Raw genomic sequence first — 17,790 nt, forward strand, 5'->3', positions numbered from 1 at the left:
TGCTTCATTTCGGGGCGCAGCCGTCCGGCACCAGCGCCGGTACTTTTGGGGCCACGACGGCCCGTGGGGAGTGACCCCAATGTGGGGGTACCTTTCAGCCCCCCCCCGCAGCTTGGGGCCTGATCCTGCCCGTTGCCCACCGAGGTCTGCGTCCCACCCCGGCGCAGGACAAGGGGTAAATCCGGATGATTTTTGGTTTAATTAGTATTAATTTGGGGAGGGGGTCCACAACCAACATCCCCCCGGGGGGGGGGTCCAGGCGGGGACCAGGAGCATCCCCCGGGCTCATCGCTGGGGCCGAGTGGGGACCGGCGGGTGTGACACACCCCCCCCCCCCCCCCCCCGCGGCACTAAGGGAACACTTTCACTTTCGGAAGGGTCACGTGGTTTCCAGGAAACCGGGAGCGGGGGGGGGGGAAGGGAGGGGGGGTGGATAAAAGGGCGGGCGGGAGGTGGCCGCCCCCCCGAGCTGAGGTCACCCACCGGCCCCGGGTCCCGCAGGACTGCGGGGGGACCCCGCGGCACTATGGCAGAGCTGCAGAGCGAGGGGTAAGCAGCTCCCCCCGCCCCGGGTGGCCGTCCCTGGGGGGGTCCCGGTCCTGTGTGTGTGTGTGTGTCCCGTCCCCCCCCCCGGTGACGGCCCCGTGCCCGCAGGGAGGGCCAGAAGCTGCGGTTCGGGCCTTGGCTGGTGAGCGCCGTCAGCAGCGGGAGCTACCGGGGGCTGCGCTGGACCGACCCGGCCCGAAGCGCCTTCCGCGTCCCCTGGAAGCACAACGCCAGGAAGGATGTCACCAGCAGCGACGTGGAGGTCTTCAAGGTGGGTGGGATGGGGGGTCATGAGGTGGGTGGCATGGGGGGTCACCAGGGGGGAGCTCGAGGTCTTCGAGGTGGGTGGATGGGTGGTTATGAGGTGGGTGGGATGGGGGTCACCAGGGGTGAGCTTGAGGTCTTCAAGGTTGATGGGATGGGGGCCAGCAGCGGTGAGCTCGGGGTCTTCCAGGTTGGTGGGATGGGGGTCACCAGGGGAGAGATCGAGGTCTTCGAGTTGGGTGGGATGGGGGTCACCAGGGGTGAGCTCAAGGTCTTTGAGGTGGGTGGGATGGGGGGTCATGAGGTGGGTGGCATGGGGGGTCACCAGGGAAGAGCTCGAGGTCTTTGAGGTGGGTGGGATGGGGGTCACGAGGGGCGAGCTCAAGGTCTTCGAGGTTGATGGGATGGGGGCCAGCGGCGATGAGCTCGGGGTCTTCCAGGTGGGTGGGCTGGGGGTCACCAGGGGAGAGATCGAGGTCTTCGAGGTGGGTGGATGGGGGGTTATGAGATGGGTGGGATGGGGGTCACCAGGGGTGAGCTTGAGGTCTTTGAGGTGGGTGGGATGGGGGGTCATGAGGTGGGTGGGCTGGGGGTCACCAGGGGAGAGATCGAGGTCTTCGAGGTGGGTGGATGGGGGGTTATGAGGTGGGTGGGATGGGGGTCACCAGGGGTGAGCTCGAGGTCTTCAAGGTGGGTAGGATGGGGGTCACCAGGGGAGAGATCAAGGTCTTCGAGATGGGTGGGATGGGGAGTCATGAGGTGGGTGGCATGGGGGGTCACCAGGGAAGAGCTCGAGGTCTTCGAGGTGGGTGGGATGGGGGGTCACTAGGGGCGAGCTCGAGGTCTTTGTGGTGGGTGGGATAGGGGTCACCAGGGGAAAGATCAAGGTCTTCAAGGTGGGTGGGATGGGGGGTCATGAGTTGGGTGGCATGGTGGGTCACTAGGGGTGAGCTCGAGGTCTTCGAGGTGGGTGGATGGGGGGTTATGAGATGGGTGGGATGGGGGTCACCAGGGGTGAGCTTGAGGTATTCAAAGTGGGTGGGATGGGGCTCACCAGGGGAGAGATCAAGGTCTTCGAGATGGGTGGGATGGGGGGTCATGAGGTGGGTGGGATGGGGGTCACCAGGGGAGAGATCGAGGTCTTCGAGATGGGTGGATGGGGGGTTATGAGATGGGTGGGATGGGGGGTCACCAGGGGTGAGCTCGAGGTCTTCAAGGTGGGTAGGATGGGGGTCACCAGGGGAGAGATCAAGGTCTTCGAGATGGGTGGGATGGGGAGTCATGAGGTGGGTGGGATGGGGGGTCACCAGGGAAGAGCTCGAGGTCTTTGAGGTGGGTGGGATGGGGGTCACGAGGGGCGAGCTCAAGGTCTTCGAGGTTGATGGGATGGGGGCCAGCAGCGGTGAGCTCGGGGTCTTCCAGGTGGGTGGGCTGGGGGTCACCAGGGGAGAGATCGAGGTCTTCGAGGTGGGTGGATGGGGGGTTATGAGATGGGTGGGATGGGGGTCACCAGGGGTGAGCTTGAGGTCTTTGAGGTGGGTGGGATGGGGGGTCATGAGGTGGGTGGGCTGGGGGTCACCAGGGGAGAGATCGAGGTCTTCGAGGTGGGTGGATGGGGGGTTATGAGGTGGGTGGCATGGTGGGTCACTAGGGGTGAGCTCGGGGTCTTCAAGGTGGGTAGGATGGGGGTCACCAGGGGAGAGATCAAGGTCTTCGAGATGGGTGGGATGGGGAGTCATGAGGTGGGTGGCATGGGGGGTCACCAGGGAAGAGCTCGAGGTCTTCGAGGTGGGTGGGATGGGGGGTCACTAGGGGCGAGCTCGAGGTCTTTGTGGTGGGTGGGATAGGGGTCACCAGGGGAAAGATCAAGGTCTTCAAGGTGGGTGGGATGGGGGGTCATGAGTTGGGTGGCATGGTGGGTCACTAGGGGTGAGCTCGAGGTCTTCGAGGTGGGTGGATGGGGGGTTATGAGATGGGTGGGATGGGGGTCACCAGGGGTGAGCTTGAGGTATTCAAAGTGGGTGGGATGGGGCTCACCAGGGGAGAGATCAAGGTCTTCGAGATGGGTGGGATGGGGGGTCATGAGGTGGGTGGGATGGGGGTCACCAGGGGAGAGATCGAGGTCTTCGAGATGGGTGGATGGGGGGTTATGAGATGGGTGGGATGGGGGGTCACCAGGGGTGAGCTCGAGGTCTTCAAGGTGGGTAGGATGGGGGTCACCAGGGGAGAGATCAAGGTCTTCGAGATGGGTGGGATGGGGAGTCATGAGGTGGGTGGGATGGGGGGTCACCAGGGAAGAGCTCGAGGTCTTTGAGGTGGGTGGGATGGGGGTCACGAGGGGCGAGCTCAAGGTCTTCGAGGTTGATGGGATGGGGGCCAGCAGCGGTGAGCTCGGGGTCTTCCAGGTGGGTGGGCTGGGGGTCACCAGGGGAGAGCTCGAGGTCTTCGAGGTGGGTGGGATGTGGGGTCACTAGGGGCGAGCTTGAGGTCTTTGTGGTGGGTGGGATAGGGGTCACCAGGGGAGAGATCAAGGTCTTCAAGGTGGGTGGGATGGGGGGTCATGAGTTGGGTGGCATGGTGGGTCACTAGGGGTGAGCTCGGGGTCTTCGAGGTGGGTGGGATGGGGGTCACCAGGGGAGAGATCGAGGTCTTCGAGGTGGGTGGATGGGGGGTTCAAGGTGTGTGGGATGGGGGTCACCAGGGGAGAGCTCGAGGTCTTCCAGGTGGGTGGATGGGGGGTTATGAGGTGGATGGGATGAGGGTCACCAGGGGCGAGCTCCACATCTTTGAGGTGGTGGGATGGGCGGTCATGAGGTGGGTGGATGGGGGGTCACCAGTGGCGAGCTTGAGGTCTTCGAGGTGGGTGGGATGGGGGTCACCAGGGGAGAGATTGAGGTCTTCGAGGTGGGTGGGCTGGGGGTCACCAGGGGAGAGATCGAGGTCTTTGAGGTGGGTGGATGGGGCGTTATGAGATGGGTGGGATGGGGGTCACCAGGGGTGAGCTCAAGGTCTTTGAGGTGGGTGGCATGGGGGGGTCACCAGGGGAGAGCTCGAGGTCTTTGAGGTGGGTGGGATGGGGGTCACTAGGGGCGAGCTCCACATCTTTGAGGTGGTGGGATGGGGGTCACCAGGGGTGAGCTTGATGTCTTCGAGGTGGGTGGGATGGGGGGGTCACCAGGGGAGAGCTTGAGGTCTTCGAGGTGGGTGGAATGGGGGGTTAGGAGGTGGGTGGGATGGGGGTCACCAGGGGTGAGCTTGAGGTCTTCCAGGGTGGTGGGATGGGGTGACCAGCAGCAAGCTCAAGACATTCAAGTTGGGTGAGTGCAGGAACTGGGGAGGCAGGGGGAGAGCAGGCATCCCTGAGCGGATGGTGGAGCCAGGGTCCCTATGCTCAACCCTCCCCACACCCCCCCAGGCCTGGGCAAAGGCGAGCGGGCGGTACGAGGGGTGCCCTGAGGACCCGGCCAAGTGGAAGACCAACTTCCGCTGCGCCCTGAGGAGCACCCGCATGTTCGTGCTGCTGGAGGACCGCTCCAAGTGTGGTGATGACCCGCACAAGGTCTTCGCCATCGCGCCAGGTGATCCTGGCCCCAGGGAGGAGGCGGGGGTGGGAGTGGGGGGCGGCGATCTCCGGAGACCCCGCTGACTCCGCTCTCCTTCCAGCCGCCCTCTTGCACGGCGAGGAGGGAGATTTTGGCAGCCCTGACCCTGTGGTGGACCAGCAGCCACTGCACCAGCAGCCGCAGGTAACGGGGTGGGCATGGCGGGCTGGGGGGTCCCCAGTGCCGCTGCTCAGGCATTGCACCCCCATGTCCTTGGAGCCCAGCACCCAGCCAAAATGCGGGGCAGGGGGAGGCTGGGTGCCCCCATCCACAGCGGTGAGACCCCATCCCACTTCCCTTAGCAGCTGGAGCTCGACCCCCAAGACTTGGCCTCAGAAATTGCCCCACCAGGTAGGTTCTGGTCCCCCAATTTTTTGGGGGGCACCCCGATAGGCTCAGCCGGGGCTGTTTTTGGGGTTGTGAGACCTCCCACCCGCTGTACCCCCGCCTCAGGCAGCAGCGACCCCGCACGGCCCCAGCTGCTGGAGGACCTGGAAGCGCTGCAGTGGGTGCTGCAGCAGTGCGACATCTCCCCCCGCGACCTCGGCCCCTCAAACCCATCCTGGGCGCCTGCAGGTGAGACCAGCCCCACTCAGGGGGTGGGTGACACCATGAGTGGGTGACCCCAGCCCCTTCCCACCGGTGATTTCTCTGCAGGGGACCCCCCCCAACAGGACACCCTGCTCCAGCCTCACCCAGACCCCAGCCAAAACAACTGCACCCACCCACCGGCATTTCAGCAATGGGTGCCCACGGTGGAGCAGCACCCCTTGGGTGCCTACAGCCCCCCGGACCCCATGCTGCTGGAGGAGCCAGGTGGGTGCTGTGGGGCAGGAGCCAGCCCTGGGCATGGGAACGCCGTAACGGGGTGGGAAGAGTCTGGGGTACTGCCATGTGCACCCCATGCCAAAGCACCCCCCCCACCCCGCTGCACCCTGAATCGCGATGCCGACGCTGCCCATCTCCCGCCGCAGCGGCCGTGGCACTGCCATGCCACCCGCCGGAGGCCACTGTCCCCGTGCCCTCACCGGAGGAGGTGATGCTCTTCGCCCCCGCCGCCAGCCCTGTGCCGCCGCCGCCGCCACCAGAGGATAACACAGGTGAGGGTTATTAATTATCAACAGCCACAAATAATTATAATAATTATTAATAATAAATAGGATAATTGTTGATAGTTATTAATGCTCGGGGGCGGGGAGAGGCAGCATTTGGGTTTGGGGGATGCGGCTGCTGATCGCTGCCCGTTGCAGATGGCATCATCCCCATCTTGGACGTCAGCATCTTCTACCGGGGGAGGCTCTTCCACCAGGAGGAGGTGAGGGGCAGCCGGTGCCTGCTGGTGTACCAGCCCTCCGACCCGGCGGTGGCCCTGCGTCCCGGGCGCTTGGTGCGCTTCCCCAGCCCCGCCGAGCTGGCCGACAGCAAGCAGCGGCGTTTCACCGAGGAGCTGCTGGTCAGCGCGGGGCTACAGCTGGAGCAACGCGCCCACAAGCTCTTCGCCACCCGCCTGAAGAAGTGTAGGGTCTTCTGGGCCCTGTCCCGGCAGCTCGAGGGCGATGAGGACCCCCCGCCCAACCTGCTCTGCCGAAACCAGGAAACCCCCATCTTTGACTTCAATGACTTTTGCACAGGTGGGCAGCGGGGTGGTGTCCCCATGTTTCTACCCTCCCCACCCCACCCCTGGTTTTGGGGCTCATGGGAGCCAGCTCCAGGATGTCACGAGCATCTGACCCTTCCCAACCCTTGGGCGTCCCCCGGGCTCACCCCAAAACTGAGGTCTGTCTCCCCTCGCAGAGCTGAGGGACTTCCGCAACGGCCGAAGGCAGCAGTCCCCCGACTTCACCATCTACCTCTGCTTCGGGCAGTCCTTCTCCAAGGCCAAGCCCAAGGAGTCCAAGCTCATCCTGGTCAAGGTGCGGGGGCCAACACCCCCCACGGCCCCACTGCTAACCAGGGAGGGGGAGGCTCTTGGGGGGCTGGGGGAGATGGGGGGCTGGGTGCCCAAGGAGGGGGACGCTGGAGGTCTGTGGGAGGTGAGGCTCTGGGTGCCCGAGGAGGGAGACCCTCGGGGTGTGGGGCAGATGGGGATCTGGGTATCCAGGGAGGAGGGGCTACCTTGGGAGCTGGGGGGAGATGGGTGTCTGGGGAAGGGGACCCTTGGGGTCCGGGGGAGATGGGGGGGTTCCTCGGGGTCCGGGGAGGGGCACCCTCAGGGGCCAGGGAGGCGAGTGTCTGTGTGCCCGAGGAGGGAGACCCTCGGTGTCCGGTGGAGATAGGGGTCTGGGAGCCCAAGGAAGGGGACCCTCAGTGTCCGGGGACATGCCGGTCTGGGTGCCCGAGGAGGGAGACCATCGGGGTCCAGGGCGGATGGGGGTCTGGGTGCCCAAGGAGCGGCCCCTTGGGGCTGGGTGCTCAGGGAGGGGAACCCTCGGGGAGCAAGGGAAATAGGGGGGGCCAGGAGTCCAGGGAGGGCCACCCGTGACAAGGGGGGAGCTGACGGGGACAGGAGCCCCTTGGGGGCTGGGCAGGGTGGGGTGGGAGGCAGCTGCCCAGGGATGGGGACCCTCAGGGGCTGGGGGAGATACAGGGTGCCCCGCACACCTCCTTCCTCCGCTCCAGGAGGACGGGGCTGTGCGGGGCACCGCGGCCACATCAGGCAGCTGCCCCAACCCTGCCCGTAACCCTGCCGGTTTGCTGCCGCAGCTGGTGCCCAAGTTCTGCGAGTACTGGCACGAGCAAATGCTGCGGGAGGGAGCCTCCTCCCTCGACAGCGGTACCGTCAGCCTGCAGCTCTCCGACTCCTTCAGCCTCTTCGAGCTCATCGAGCAGTGCAACATGCAGATAGACTGACCCCCACCCACCCCACTCCCCACGGCGCCCCGGGACGGGCACTAGCCGACCCCCCCAGGAACACCGTGACGAGACGCCTTATGGTGGGGACCGTTCCTCCTCCGCTCTCCCCACGCCAAGGACAGCTTCACCGGCCGGTCCCGGAGCTGACACTTTTCCCCTCCGTCAGCTGCTAACGTGTGTTTTTGTGGAGTGTGGTCATTTACAGATTTATTTTTTCAAGTTTTCTAAGTTTAAATATATATATATGTATAGAAAGGTGGTTCCTGCTTGCTGATGTTGCCCGCATATCTGCTCCCACTATCAGTCCGAGACCTTCGCCCCCTCCGTCCCCCAAAACCATGGGGGTCCATGGCCAGCCTTGTCCCAGCAAAGCTCCTGCCGGCAGCGGGCTCGTAGGGGAGCGCCTTCTCCCCCTTACTTCCATGTGAATGAGGTGACTTCCCACGCAGGAAGGGTTGCGTTTATTGATGCATTTATTTCCATGCATTAAGTGACTTGCAAGCAAAGCGTTTTGAGGACAGCTTGGCTTTGGCTAAACAAAAATATTAACTCTTCTTTCTTCGGCGAGTGCCTCCCCGCTGGCCCGGAGTTACTCACTGGAGATGTTCTGGAAAAACAAGGCAGTAACTGCAAGGTGAAGCACCCAGAGCTCAGCTCTGAGGCGCAGAGGTGGTGGTAGCTCAGGGAGGAGTGTGGTAACCAGAGGGCTGCCCAAAGATGGGGTGTCCCCTGCCCAGCTGGAAGCAGCTGCACCCCCTTATTTCAGGAGCGAGGGGCGAGGAGGAGCCTGGCCATCAGTGCCGGACCCTGGGCAAGGGGAGGGGGCAGCCCCTTACCTGCTGGTTGATGTGGATGCTGCTGGGGCCGCTGGTGGTGGTCCCGTAGCTTGTCATGTAATAATGAGGAGGGGGCTGTGCCGGGGGCTCCTCCAGCTGCTTGGGCACTGTGGGGTGGGGAGACACCGTCAGCACCTCAGCTCCAGGAAACCCTCAGCCCTCCTCCCCGCTGAGCACCGCTGCGGCACAAAGCCAGGACCATGGGACTCACCTTTGGGCAGGAGCAGCTCTGCGCCAAAGCGGTGCCCGCAGGTCCCACAGGTTTTAACGTCTTCCTTCGTCCTGCGGAAGAAAAAGCCCCGAGAAGAAGAAGGGGCAGGAGCTGCCCACAGCACTTCCCATGGAAGATGGTGCCAGGGTGATGGAAGAGGCTCCCTCTTTCCACCCCGACCTGAGGTTCTGCCGTTGGTGGGACGGCCGCTGCCTTCCCGGGTGCCTGAGCACCTTCAGCTCTTCGTGAAATGGGGGACTTGTGGGCACCTGGCCGCAGTGGACATTGTCTGCCTGAGCCCCAGAGGCTCAACTCTCATTTTTCTTTCCACGCTTGAATTTCCCACACAAGTAAATGCTAACACCACGTGGGACACGGGCTGCTATGGTCAGGAGAAGGGCAACGTAGTGCCCGGCGAGTTTCGCCACTAATGTCACATGGCTTTTAGAAGCTGACCAGCCCCACCAGCATTGCAGTAGCAACCACCCGGCTCCAGCCCTCAGCTTGGAGGGGCACAGCACATACGTACATGGCATTTGTGCCATCCATGTCCGGCCAGATGAGCTCCGCGGGACAGCCGGTCGTTCGGCAGGGGGTCTTCACACACACGTGCAGCCCTGGCCACTCCTCGGCGAGCTTCTGGACGATGGACACAACTGCCATGAGGAAGTCCCAGGCAAACTGGAAACCTTCCAGGCAAAAGGAGAATGTCTCGCTTACTCACAGCCACCCAACCATGGCAGCCTAGGAGCTGCTGTGGTGATACACGCATGGCTTCCAGCCCACCAGACCACAGTCAGAACGGTTGGACCAGCTCTGTTCCTCAAGTTAACCAAGGTCCATCAGCCTTCAAAGGGAATTTAAAGATATGTTGGAAGAGCTCCCCAACTCATGTGGCCCTTTTGCTTATCACTTGGAGACCCTGCCTGAGACGGTACGCTGCTGGGACCTTATGGGGAAGGATGACCCATTTGCTGCATGAGAAGACTGAAAACTTGACTTTCCACTTTCATGGAATCACAGAATCATTAAGGTTGGAAAAGACCTGTAACGTCATCAAGTCCAACCATCAACCCAACCCCACCATGCCCATTAAACCATGTCCCGCAGTGCCATGTCCACACGTTCCTTGAACACCTCCAGGGATGGTGACTCCAACACCTTCCTGGGCAGCCTGTTCCAGTGCTTCACCACTCTCTCAGGAAAGCATTTTTTCCTAATATCCAGCCTATCATCACTTTCATGTGATACCTTGAGAGGAATCCCAACCAGGTTGCATGGAGAAAGGGGCAATCTTTAATTGAACTGCTGGTGGACCCTGGCCAGCTTAGGACATGTGGCAGAGGCTTCTGGGACGCTCTGCCAAGAGGGGTGGAGGTGGCAGGGGGGGAGGCTAAGGAGAGACATGTGGTTGGGAGTCATGAAATAAGGATCAGGGATCCTTACCTCTCCTTCCTGCCGGCTTTCTGCACCGGAGCTCTAGGTAGCTGTAGGCCCTCTGGTTATTCTCTTTGATCAGCAGAGGTTTGCCATTGCATACGAGCAGGCAGGTCGCCTTGGCCACCCAGTGCGTGGAGTAGAAGGAGCAAGCTTTCACCAGGAACCTGCAAGGAGATTGCCCGTGGTTTTTACCACCCTCCTCCCTGCTTATCTCTAACACTGGCAGAAAGCGTGGCACCAGGTGGACTTGAAAGATATGAACCCAACTTCAGTAGAAACAGAGGCAGACACCAAATGAGGACCCTGTCCTACTGAAAGCTCAAGCAGCAGGAGCAGCCTCATAAGCCAAGAGCTGCTTCCAGAGTTGGCCATCAGATAAAACTCTGGACACAAGTTGAGAACCCCACAAGGACAGGAGAACTTCCAGAAACTGGAACAGTCCCAGCACCTGTAGAAACTGGACCATCCTCAGGTGGGACTGGGAGACCTCTGATTGCCTGGATGGGCACAGAGTAGCCAAAAACCATCCCAGATGAAAGGTGAACCAGAAGGAGAGTGGTCCTCACTCATGTCCAGGCAGCAAACATCGAAATGGTACATCCATGGCAGAGGTAAGAAGCCACCCTGGTCTCCTGAGTCTCAGCCTCATGCCTCAGCTGATACGGTCTCAACAGCCAAGGGCTTGCTGGCAGTCATACTGGCGCTGCACCGAGCAAACCCTGAACCATGCAGCCTCATCGAGGGCTGGAAACCACTGCTTACCTCTGGAAGAAACCCTCCGGTATTTCGGGTGAGAAGTAGGCACGGATGTGGAGGTCCTCGGGGTGATCTCCTCCCCACACCTCAGAGACCTCTTCAGTCTGGTTCAGATAGGTTGGGAACAAGTACCAGGACTCGCCTTGGCCCCGCGTTGTCTCCCACGGCTTTCCAGGCACAAACTCACTGGCCTGTGGGTTAAGTGCTGCGGCGTGCCGCACCTCCAGGCAGAGCTCAAAGTGCTCCAGGAGGCTGAAGAGCTTCCCTCTCTCTCTGTGAAGCCTGTGTCCCATGATTTCCTCAAAGACGTGCCACATCCCTTCCGAACAGAGCTGGTGCTTCACCAAGGCACGCACGGCCCGGTGGCACAGCATTGCCTTTGACCTGAAGGTCCACACCCAGTTGGACCTGTCTCTGATGGTGGCATGTTCCCCGATCAGCGTGTCCACGGAGATGCTCTCGAGTTGCTGGACTAGGCGGTACCTCACAAGGAGCTGGGTGGGAAGAGAAGGAGAGAAGAGACAGCAATGAGAGGAGCCCCGCAAAGCTCTGGAGCTTGGGCCCTGCAGAGAAGATGGTCCTGATCCCCACGCTCACCTTGAACATAGTTATTAGGAAGGTAGGTTGGAGAAAAACAGTGCTTTCCAGGTGCTTGATTTCCTCGTACCACACGACAAGCCCGATGCGGTGGAGGTACCGCAAGATGTCCTGGAGAAGCTCTCTGCCTAGGTTGGCCAGGTGCTCGCACTGGGAGAGTTTGCTGAGCAGGTACTGGAGGTCCATCATGCCTAGAGGGAGACGTGGGAGCTCAGCATGCATCCCTCGGACACCTGCATTCCAAGGCTGATGCTTTGGAGAGCAAACGAACACCAGCAGCACCCAACGTCACCCATGCCGTCCCTGGGGAAGCAGCTGGGACCAGCACAATGCTCAGCGGCTGTGGCCCAAAAGGCTTTGCCCATCCTCAGCTGTCCCACTGTCACCCTGTGGCTCCCATGGTCTTGCCTTGCCTCAGCGGTGCCAACAGCCTGCCAGGACCTCAACGGAGCATCTGAAAAACGAGGCTAATAATACTGGGTTTTTCTCATTGTTTGAGAGAGCAGGTTTGTATCCAGCCAGAAAACCTCAGATTGCCAGTTAAACCTCAGATCGACATTTAGTCAGGCAACAAAACCTGGCTTATCTCCACAAAAGAAAAGCATTTGCTCCTCATCCTCTAATCCTACAGTGGCCAGGGGAGCCAGAGACAACAGCGGGTGCTGGTGGTGTTCATACCTGCTTTAGGTATGTAAGCAAGGAGCCGGGGCTGCCTGCTAGTCCTGCTAAGTCACAGGAGACACGGAGAAGGGGTTAGGGAGGGCTACAGGCCATTAAATAAAGTTAGCCAGCCATAGGTTTGGAAACTACACAGAAGCATTGAGGCTGTGGAGCTCCTGCCTGCAAGATTTTTTAATTGCTTATAGGGCAAAGGGGAGAAAGAACACCGTTACTGGAAAGAATCACAGAATCATTAAGGTTGGAAAAGACCTGTAAGATCATCAAGTCCAACCATCAACCCAACCCCACCGTGCCCACTAAACCATGTCCTGCAATGCCACGTCCACACGTTCCTTGAACACCTCCAGGGATGGTGACTCCACCACCTCCCTGGGCAGCCTCTGCCAGTGTCTCACCACTCTGTCAGTAAAGAAATTTTTCCTAATATCCAGCCTGAACCTCCCCTGGCACAACTTGAGGCCATTTCCTCTTGTCCTGTCACTTGTCACTTGGGAGAAGAGACCAACACCCACCTCACCACAACCCCCTTTCAGGTAGTTGTAGAGAGCGATGAGGTCTCCCCTCAGCCTCCTCTTCTCCAGACTGAACAACCCCAGCTCCCTCAGCCGCTCCTCATCACACTTGTGCTCCAGACCCCTCACCAGCTCCGTCGCCCTTCTCTGGACACGCTCCAGCACCTCAATGTCCTTCTTGTAGTGAGGGGCCCAAAACTGAACACAGGATTCGAGGTGCGGCCTCACCAGCTGCACCAGACAACGTGGTCAACTCAGGGTACCTCCAAGCACAGGTTGGTAGATGTTGGCAGAGCCTCCTGGTGAAGACATGCTTGGCCTTTTCCTATGCTTTTCCCTAGGCACCTGCCTGGGGGGCAGATGCTCATAATGACAGAGCTGGGTGGTAGCACTTAATGCTCCAGCACTAACACTGCTAAGCCTTCAGCAGCGACCCCACGACCACGCAAGCGGGGCTAGAAGGTGCAGCAAGCACCGGAGAGCCCGTCCCAGCCGCAGGACAGCAGGTCCTCCCAGGAAGGTGTGGCAGGGGCGATGGACCACTCACCGTGGTCTGCCATCTCCTCGCTCTGTGCAATATCTACAATGGCAGCTTCCACCTGCCTGTAGACGGGCGGCAGCACTCGGACGACCTCGGGGAAGAGCTCCTCATTCTTCACGTGCTCCAGAATAGTGGTCTCGAGCTTTTTGATATCACGGTGATCCGTGCAGTTGACAGCAACTAAGTTTAAGATCTGGAAGAGAGAAAGCACACACCTGCCAAAAGCACATCCAGAGGAGTCTTTTAGCCTATGCGGTAAAGGAGGGACGTAATGCCAAGGAGGTGACCAAGGATGGGACACACTGCTGGCTCAGCTTTGGAGCACGCTTCCTTCACACCTTTGCTCTGCAGCAGTTCCCGGAAAAAATCACCTGGGGATGGTAAATGCCCCCCTCACACTCCTCCCCATGCACTTGCTACAAGCCACAGGAGGAGATGCCCATCGCCGAGCAGGGACAAGGACCCAGCAGGTCACAGCCAGGGGTTACCACACCCACCCCAGCCCCGGGGAGCGGCTGCAGTAGCAGCATTAGCACCAGGTCATCATCGCCAGTAGCACGCTGGGCTGCCAGAGATAACAGGGTGACCACAGACAGCAAGGAACCACGATAATCTCAGCCCTACGGTCAACATGCAGCCCTCCATCTCCTTCAGCCTCTCCCACTGGTCCACGTAAAACTCGGGCTCCTCGCTGCCCTCCAAGTTGTCCATGAAGTGAGCGAGGTTTCTTTTTCTCTCTGCCAGCATGGCCACGATCTTGGCCATGATGTCACGCCTCTTCTCCTCCACCTCCTCCTCCCGGCAGCAGTCCACATGGGTTCCCACGGGAAGCACCACGGAGTTTGGGACTCGCATGGACAGGTTGTTGATCCAGAAACCGACGAGCTCCTTGAAAGTCTTGTTGTTAGTTTGGTACCTGGGGAGAGAGAGAAAGAAAATGCCAAATTCACCTCTAACCTTCCAGATCTCCAGCCAAATTCCACCAGCACAGGCCTGACAATGCACCCTGTGCTGTCCCAGGGGATTACTGGAGAAGAGCTCAGATCTCCTAAGCTGTCACGGGCCGTGTCCAAGCTCATCCTTAAGTTTCCCATCCTCAAGCTAAGCCAGTTAAAGCTACGGGGTGTAGCAGAGTCCATCCCTGCTGTGGATGGGAGCATCCCTCTGTACCACACAGCCCAAGCCTGATGTTCCCTCTACGTTCAGGGAGCACCACAAGATACAGGAGAGCTCGTAGAGGTATTTCCAAGGCAGAAAGCAAAGCCGTTTAGATGGGGATCAATTGTCACATAAAGAGTTAATGCTCATCTAACCCCTCAAAACAGAAGACTTTGGTAAGGTGATGGCAGCTCTAGTGGCTTAATTAAAAGAGTGATCTGCAAAAAGGGGGAGAAGGAGAGCTGGCTACTCCAGTGGTGAGAAGACCAGGCATCAAGGTCCAATGGAAATGATGTGAACCCGCACGGGGGAAAGCTTCCCCACACCCTTTTTTCTTCTCCCACTCTACTTTGACTCCAAAGCAGCTCCGCACTTACATGTGGAGATTGATGACGAGGATGACAAGCGCCTGTGGGGTGATGAACACGTGGTGAGTCATGTAGTACTCCAGCTGGCCGGCAAAATCCCAGAAAAGAAACGTGAAGTCCTCGATCCGGAACTCGCTGATCTCTATCCCAACCGTTCGCTCTTCCTTGGGCACCAGTTTGGTTTGCCCTTGCTTCAGGCTTTTGCAGATAGTGGACTTCCCCGCCAGTGAGGCCCCCAGGAACATGGTTTTGACTCTCTTGTCCTCCTGCCCTGAACCATGTTGAAGCTGGTTGAAGTAATTCCGGATCTGCTGGATGCCACCAGCGCACACTTCACTGGGCGGCTCCCGGAGGGGGTTCCCATTGGCCTTGAACATTTTCAGGGATTGTCCCTGGAAGAGCTCCTTGGGGAGCTGGCGAAGGGCATTATTCTGCACGTGGAGCTCCTGTAAGTGTGCCAGCTGCAGGACAGGCTGGGGGAAGGTCCGGAACAGGTTGTTGGAGATGTTGAGGTACTGGAGGCTGCCTCGACAAGCTGCCAGGTCCCTGGGGAGGGCACTGAGACGGTTGTTGTTCAGCCGCAAGTGTTTAAGCCTGAGGAGATGGGAGAAAACCCCCTCCGGGATGACCCGGATTTGGTTCTGATTCAGCTCAAGCTTCTCTAAACAGACCAGGCTCTGGATTTCACTGGGAAAGTCCACAATCTCATTCTTGGACAGTATCAGCTTCTTCAGGTTGCAAAGCTTAGAAATGCCGGTGATGCTCCTGAGCTTATTCCTGTCAAGGTCAAGGCTCTCCAGCGCAGGGTTGCTCAGGACTGCCGGAGGCAGCACGCGCAGCCTCTGGGTAGAGAGAGTCACTTCACGCAAAGCGTCCTCCTGCTCCTGACCTGGATGCACGGGACAGGGAAGGTGGTTAAGAGAGACTGTCACCCATCGGGTTGCAGACCGCTTTTTTCCCTTGAGCACTGCACGACTTGGGGATCATTTCGGCCGGCAAGGAAAAGCAGAGGCAAAACCCAGGAGCTGGTTGAACAGCGCGACCACAGCTGCTACTTGAGCAGCTCCTGTGTCCTCTCAAGAGAGGAACCAACGCCGAAGCACAAGGATCTTGGCTGGGCCTGAAGACACAGGAAGAAATGTTGCCCACCAGATGTTGACCTGTAGCCCAAGCGCCACATTAACAGCTTTGCTCTCATTAAAGCACTGCGAGAGCTCCAGCCGCAGATGTGGCTACCCCGAAACCGGCGGGTTTCTAAACGCAGCAGCAGGCTGGGAGGGCAGAGCCGACGTCAGGAGGAGAGCTGCTCTCCAAACAACTCACCCAGCACACCCTCAGGTCTCGACCACGGCTCGGGAGATGCGTTGAGACCAGGGCTAAGAAGTTCAGACACTTCCTCTCTCACATCCTCCCCCTGCTCCAGATGCACGCTGCAATTCCCCACAGAGGTGATCCCAGCCCCGGGAGACCGGGGGAATAACGCAGGGACAGTGGGGTCCCCCGCAGGGCAGGGCGCACAAGAAGGGACTCGGTGGTGGCCGAGAACATCTCCAAAAGGAGGGTGTTTAGAGCACAGAGGTTTGCAGGCGAGAAGAGCGCCAGGGGGATATGGGATGGGGATCACACGATACTAGAGCAGACCATGACCAGATTTGCTTTCCTCTCCCTCGTTTCACTTCCTCACCAGACGATGCTGAGCACGGCGTCCTCTTGCGCAAGGCATCCCCTTGCGCAAGGCTGCCTGCTCAGGACCAACTCATTATCAGTGCTCAGCATCACCACCTAAAACGGGGACATTCAACGAGCCCAGCAGGAAAGCAAGCTTTCACCCTCTCCCAAACACCCGGTCTCTCCTCCAGCGCCATCAGAGAGACAACCCAAAGGGCTCCCACCACCGCTCTGAACCAGAGCGGCAAAGAGCCGCGGCAGCTACTCACAGGCTCTGGGCTGGGCCATGGCCCTGCAGCGTGGCACCAGCTGGATCCTCCCGGTCGCTCGGCCTCCCCTTTTCGTTTCCTCCTCTCGTTTCGCTCCCCGCCTCCCAGAGCTCTGCCCACGAACCCCACCCTCTCTTTCTCCATCCATCCTCAGAGCAGCTCCCAACACCCCAAGCACTGCTGGCCAGACACCAGGGCCATGGGTATGTCCCGAAAGCAGCTCTGGAGGTCACCTATGAGACAACGATGGTGGCAGAGTAGCTCCTGGGTCAACTTCTTACAGCCTTTGCTAAAGGAGCTTTTGGTGTTACCACTGTTGCAGAGGAGGGAAACGACTCTAACAAGAGGTTATGCTACTACCAAACTACTGCATGTGCTGAATAAATAAGATTTCTTCCCTTAAACAGGTAGCAGCATCTGATCCACGAGGGTCAACCAGAAGGAAGAAGAAAAAAAAAAAGAATGCAAGTAGTATACATGGTATACTAGAAAAACTTTTCTAGAGGACACGCCAGAAGAGGCATTTTTGGTTCTGTTTCTCATTGCCTCTCCCAAGGGGCAGCTTACAATTTGCTGGATTTATTTTTAACGGTAGACAGAATGAAAGAACCAGTATTCTTGTTCACGTAGCTTCAGGAGAAAGCACATGCAGAAGGTATAGTCTTCAGCTTCATTGCTCCTCCGGGCAATGGCAGGGGCAGAGGTAACTGAAATTTAACAGTCCTTACAGTACATGCACTCCTAACATAGCTTGCAACAGGCTGTTAGCTTTACTGCTAATTCAAGGCTAACACTAACCAAGACTTTAAAGCGGTGAATCAGGTTGAGGAACAAAACAGACTGACATTGTCTTCCTGGTCAACAATGTAGTTGCTTCTATTATTTGGGCAAGCTTTGTTTTTCACGCTGCCTACCCTTTTTCATGCAGGCAGGTTATTCCAGAATTGTTCCTCTGATACATCCAAAAGTGTCCAGTTTCCAGCCTAAGTGTATTCACAACTAGATCACGCTCTCTCATACTTGTGCTAACAGCGCCATCAAAGTTTCCAAACTTTGTCAAGAAATCAATCATCATCAGCGTTTGTATTTACAACGCCACACCCATCTGCTAGCTATATATTCTCGCTACACGGTTAGCTTTAAAACTAAAGCTTCTCTTCCAGTTCTTATTCTTTTGCAGTCTTAGTGAGCCTTTGTTCCAAAATCTTCAAAGAAAGCTATCAATCCCTAAGAAAGTTATCAATCCTTCAGACTCCATTCAGGCTGCACTTACTTTCATATAGGAAGCAAACAGAGCCAAGAAAGATCGGGGCACGTGCAGGACAACCAAGGGGTCAGGTCCAGCCAGCACGGGTTTATGAAAGGCAGGTCCTGCTTGACCAACCTGATCTCCTTCTATGAGAACTTGACCCGCTTAGGGGATGAGGGAAAGGCTGTGGATGTTGTTCACCTGGGCTTCAGTAAAGCCCTTGACACTGTTTCCCACTG

The 17,790-nt window shown here is 58.7% G+C and overlaps 2 protein-coding genes across 2 annotated transcripts; one reads left to right on the forward strand and one right to left on the reverse strand.

The window, feature by feature from the left end:
* Positions 1-526: 526 nt before the first annotated feature.
* On the forward strand, positions 527-7,266 carry IRF7 (interferon regulatory factor 7). The gene is made up of 11 exons (XM_059825712.1): positions 527-549; positions 655-817; positions 4,226-4,388; positions 4,474-4,556; positions 4,718-4,763; positions 4,866-5,015; positions 5,070-5,228; positions 5,387-5,512; positions 5,663-6,043; positions 6,207-6,325; positions 7,116-7,266. Exons 1-11 carry the CDS (start codon positions 527-529, stop codon positions 7,260-7,262), a joined length of 1,560 nt encoding a protein of 519 aa, XP_059681695.1. The 3' UTR covers positions 7,263-7,266.
* A 793-nt stretch (positions 7,267-8,059) lies between these two features.
* LOC104254480 (malignant fibrous histiocytoma-amplified sequence 1 homolog) lies at positions 8,060-16,321 on the reverse strand. Its single transcript, XM_059826048.1, has 10 exons — positions 16,303-16,321; positions 14,375-15,254; positions 13,464-13,755; positions 12,846-13,032; positions 11,106-11,296; positions 10,515-11,002; positions 9,759-9,916; positions 8,842-9,001; positions 8,313-8,383; positions 8,060-8,208 (listed from the first exon to the last, which is right to left on the reverse strand). Exons 1-10 carry the CDS (start codon positions 16,319-16,321, stop codon positions 8,060-8,062), a joined length of 2,595 nt encoding a protein of 864 aa, XP_059682031.1.
* Positions 16,322-17,790: the final 1,469 nt, after the last annotated feature.

Source organism: Gavia stellata, chromosome 17 (assembly GCF_030936135.1).
Source record: "Gavia stellata isolate bGavSte3 chromosome 17, bGavSte3.hap2, whole genome shotgun sequence".
NCBI lineage: Eukaryota > Metazoa > Chordata > Aves > Gaviiformes > Gaviidae > Gavia > Gavia stellata.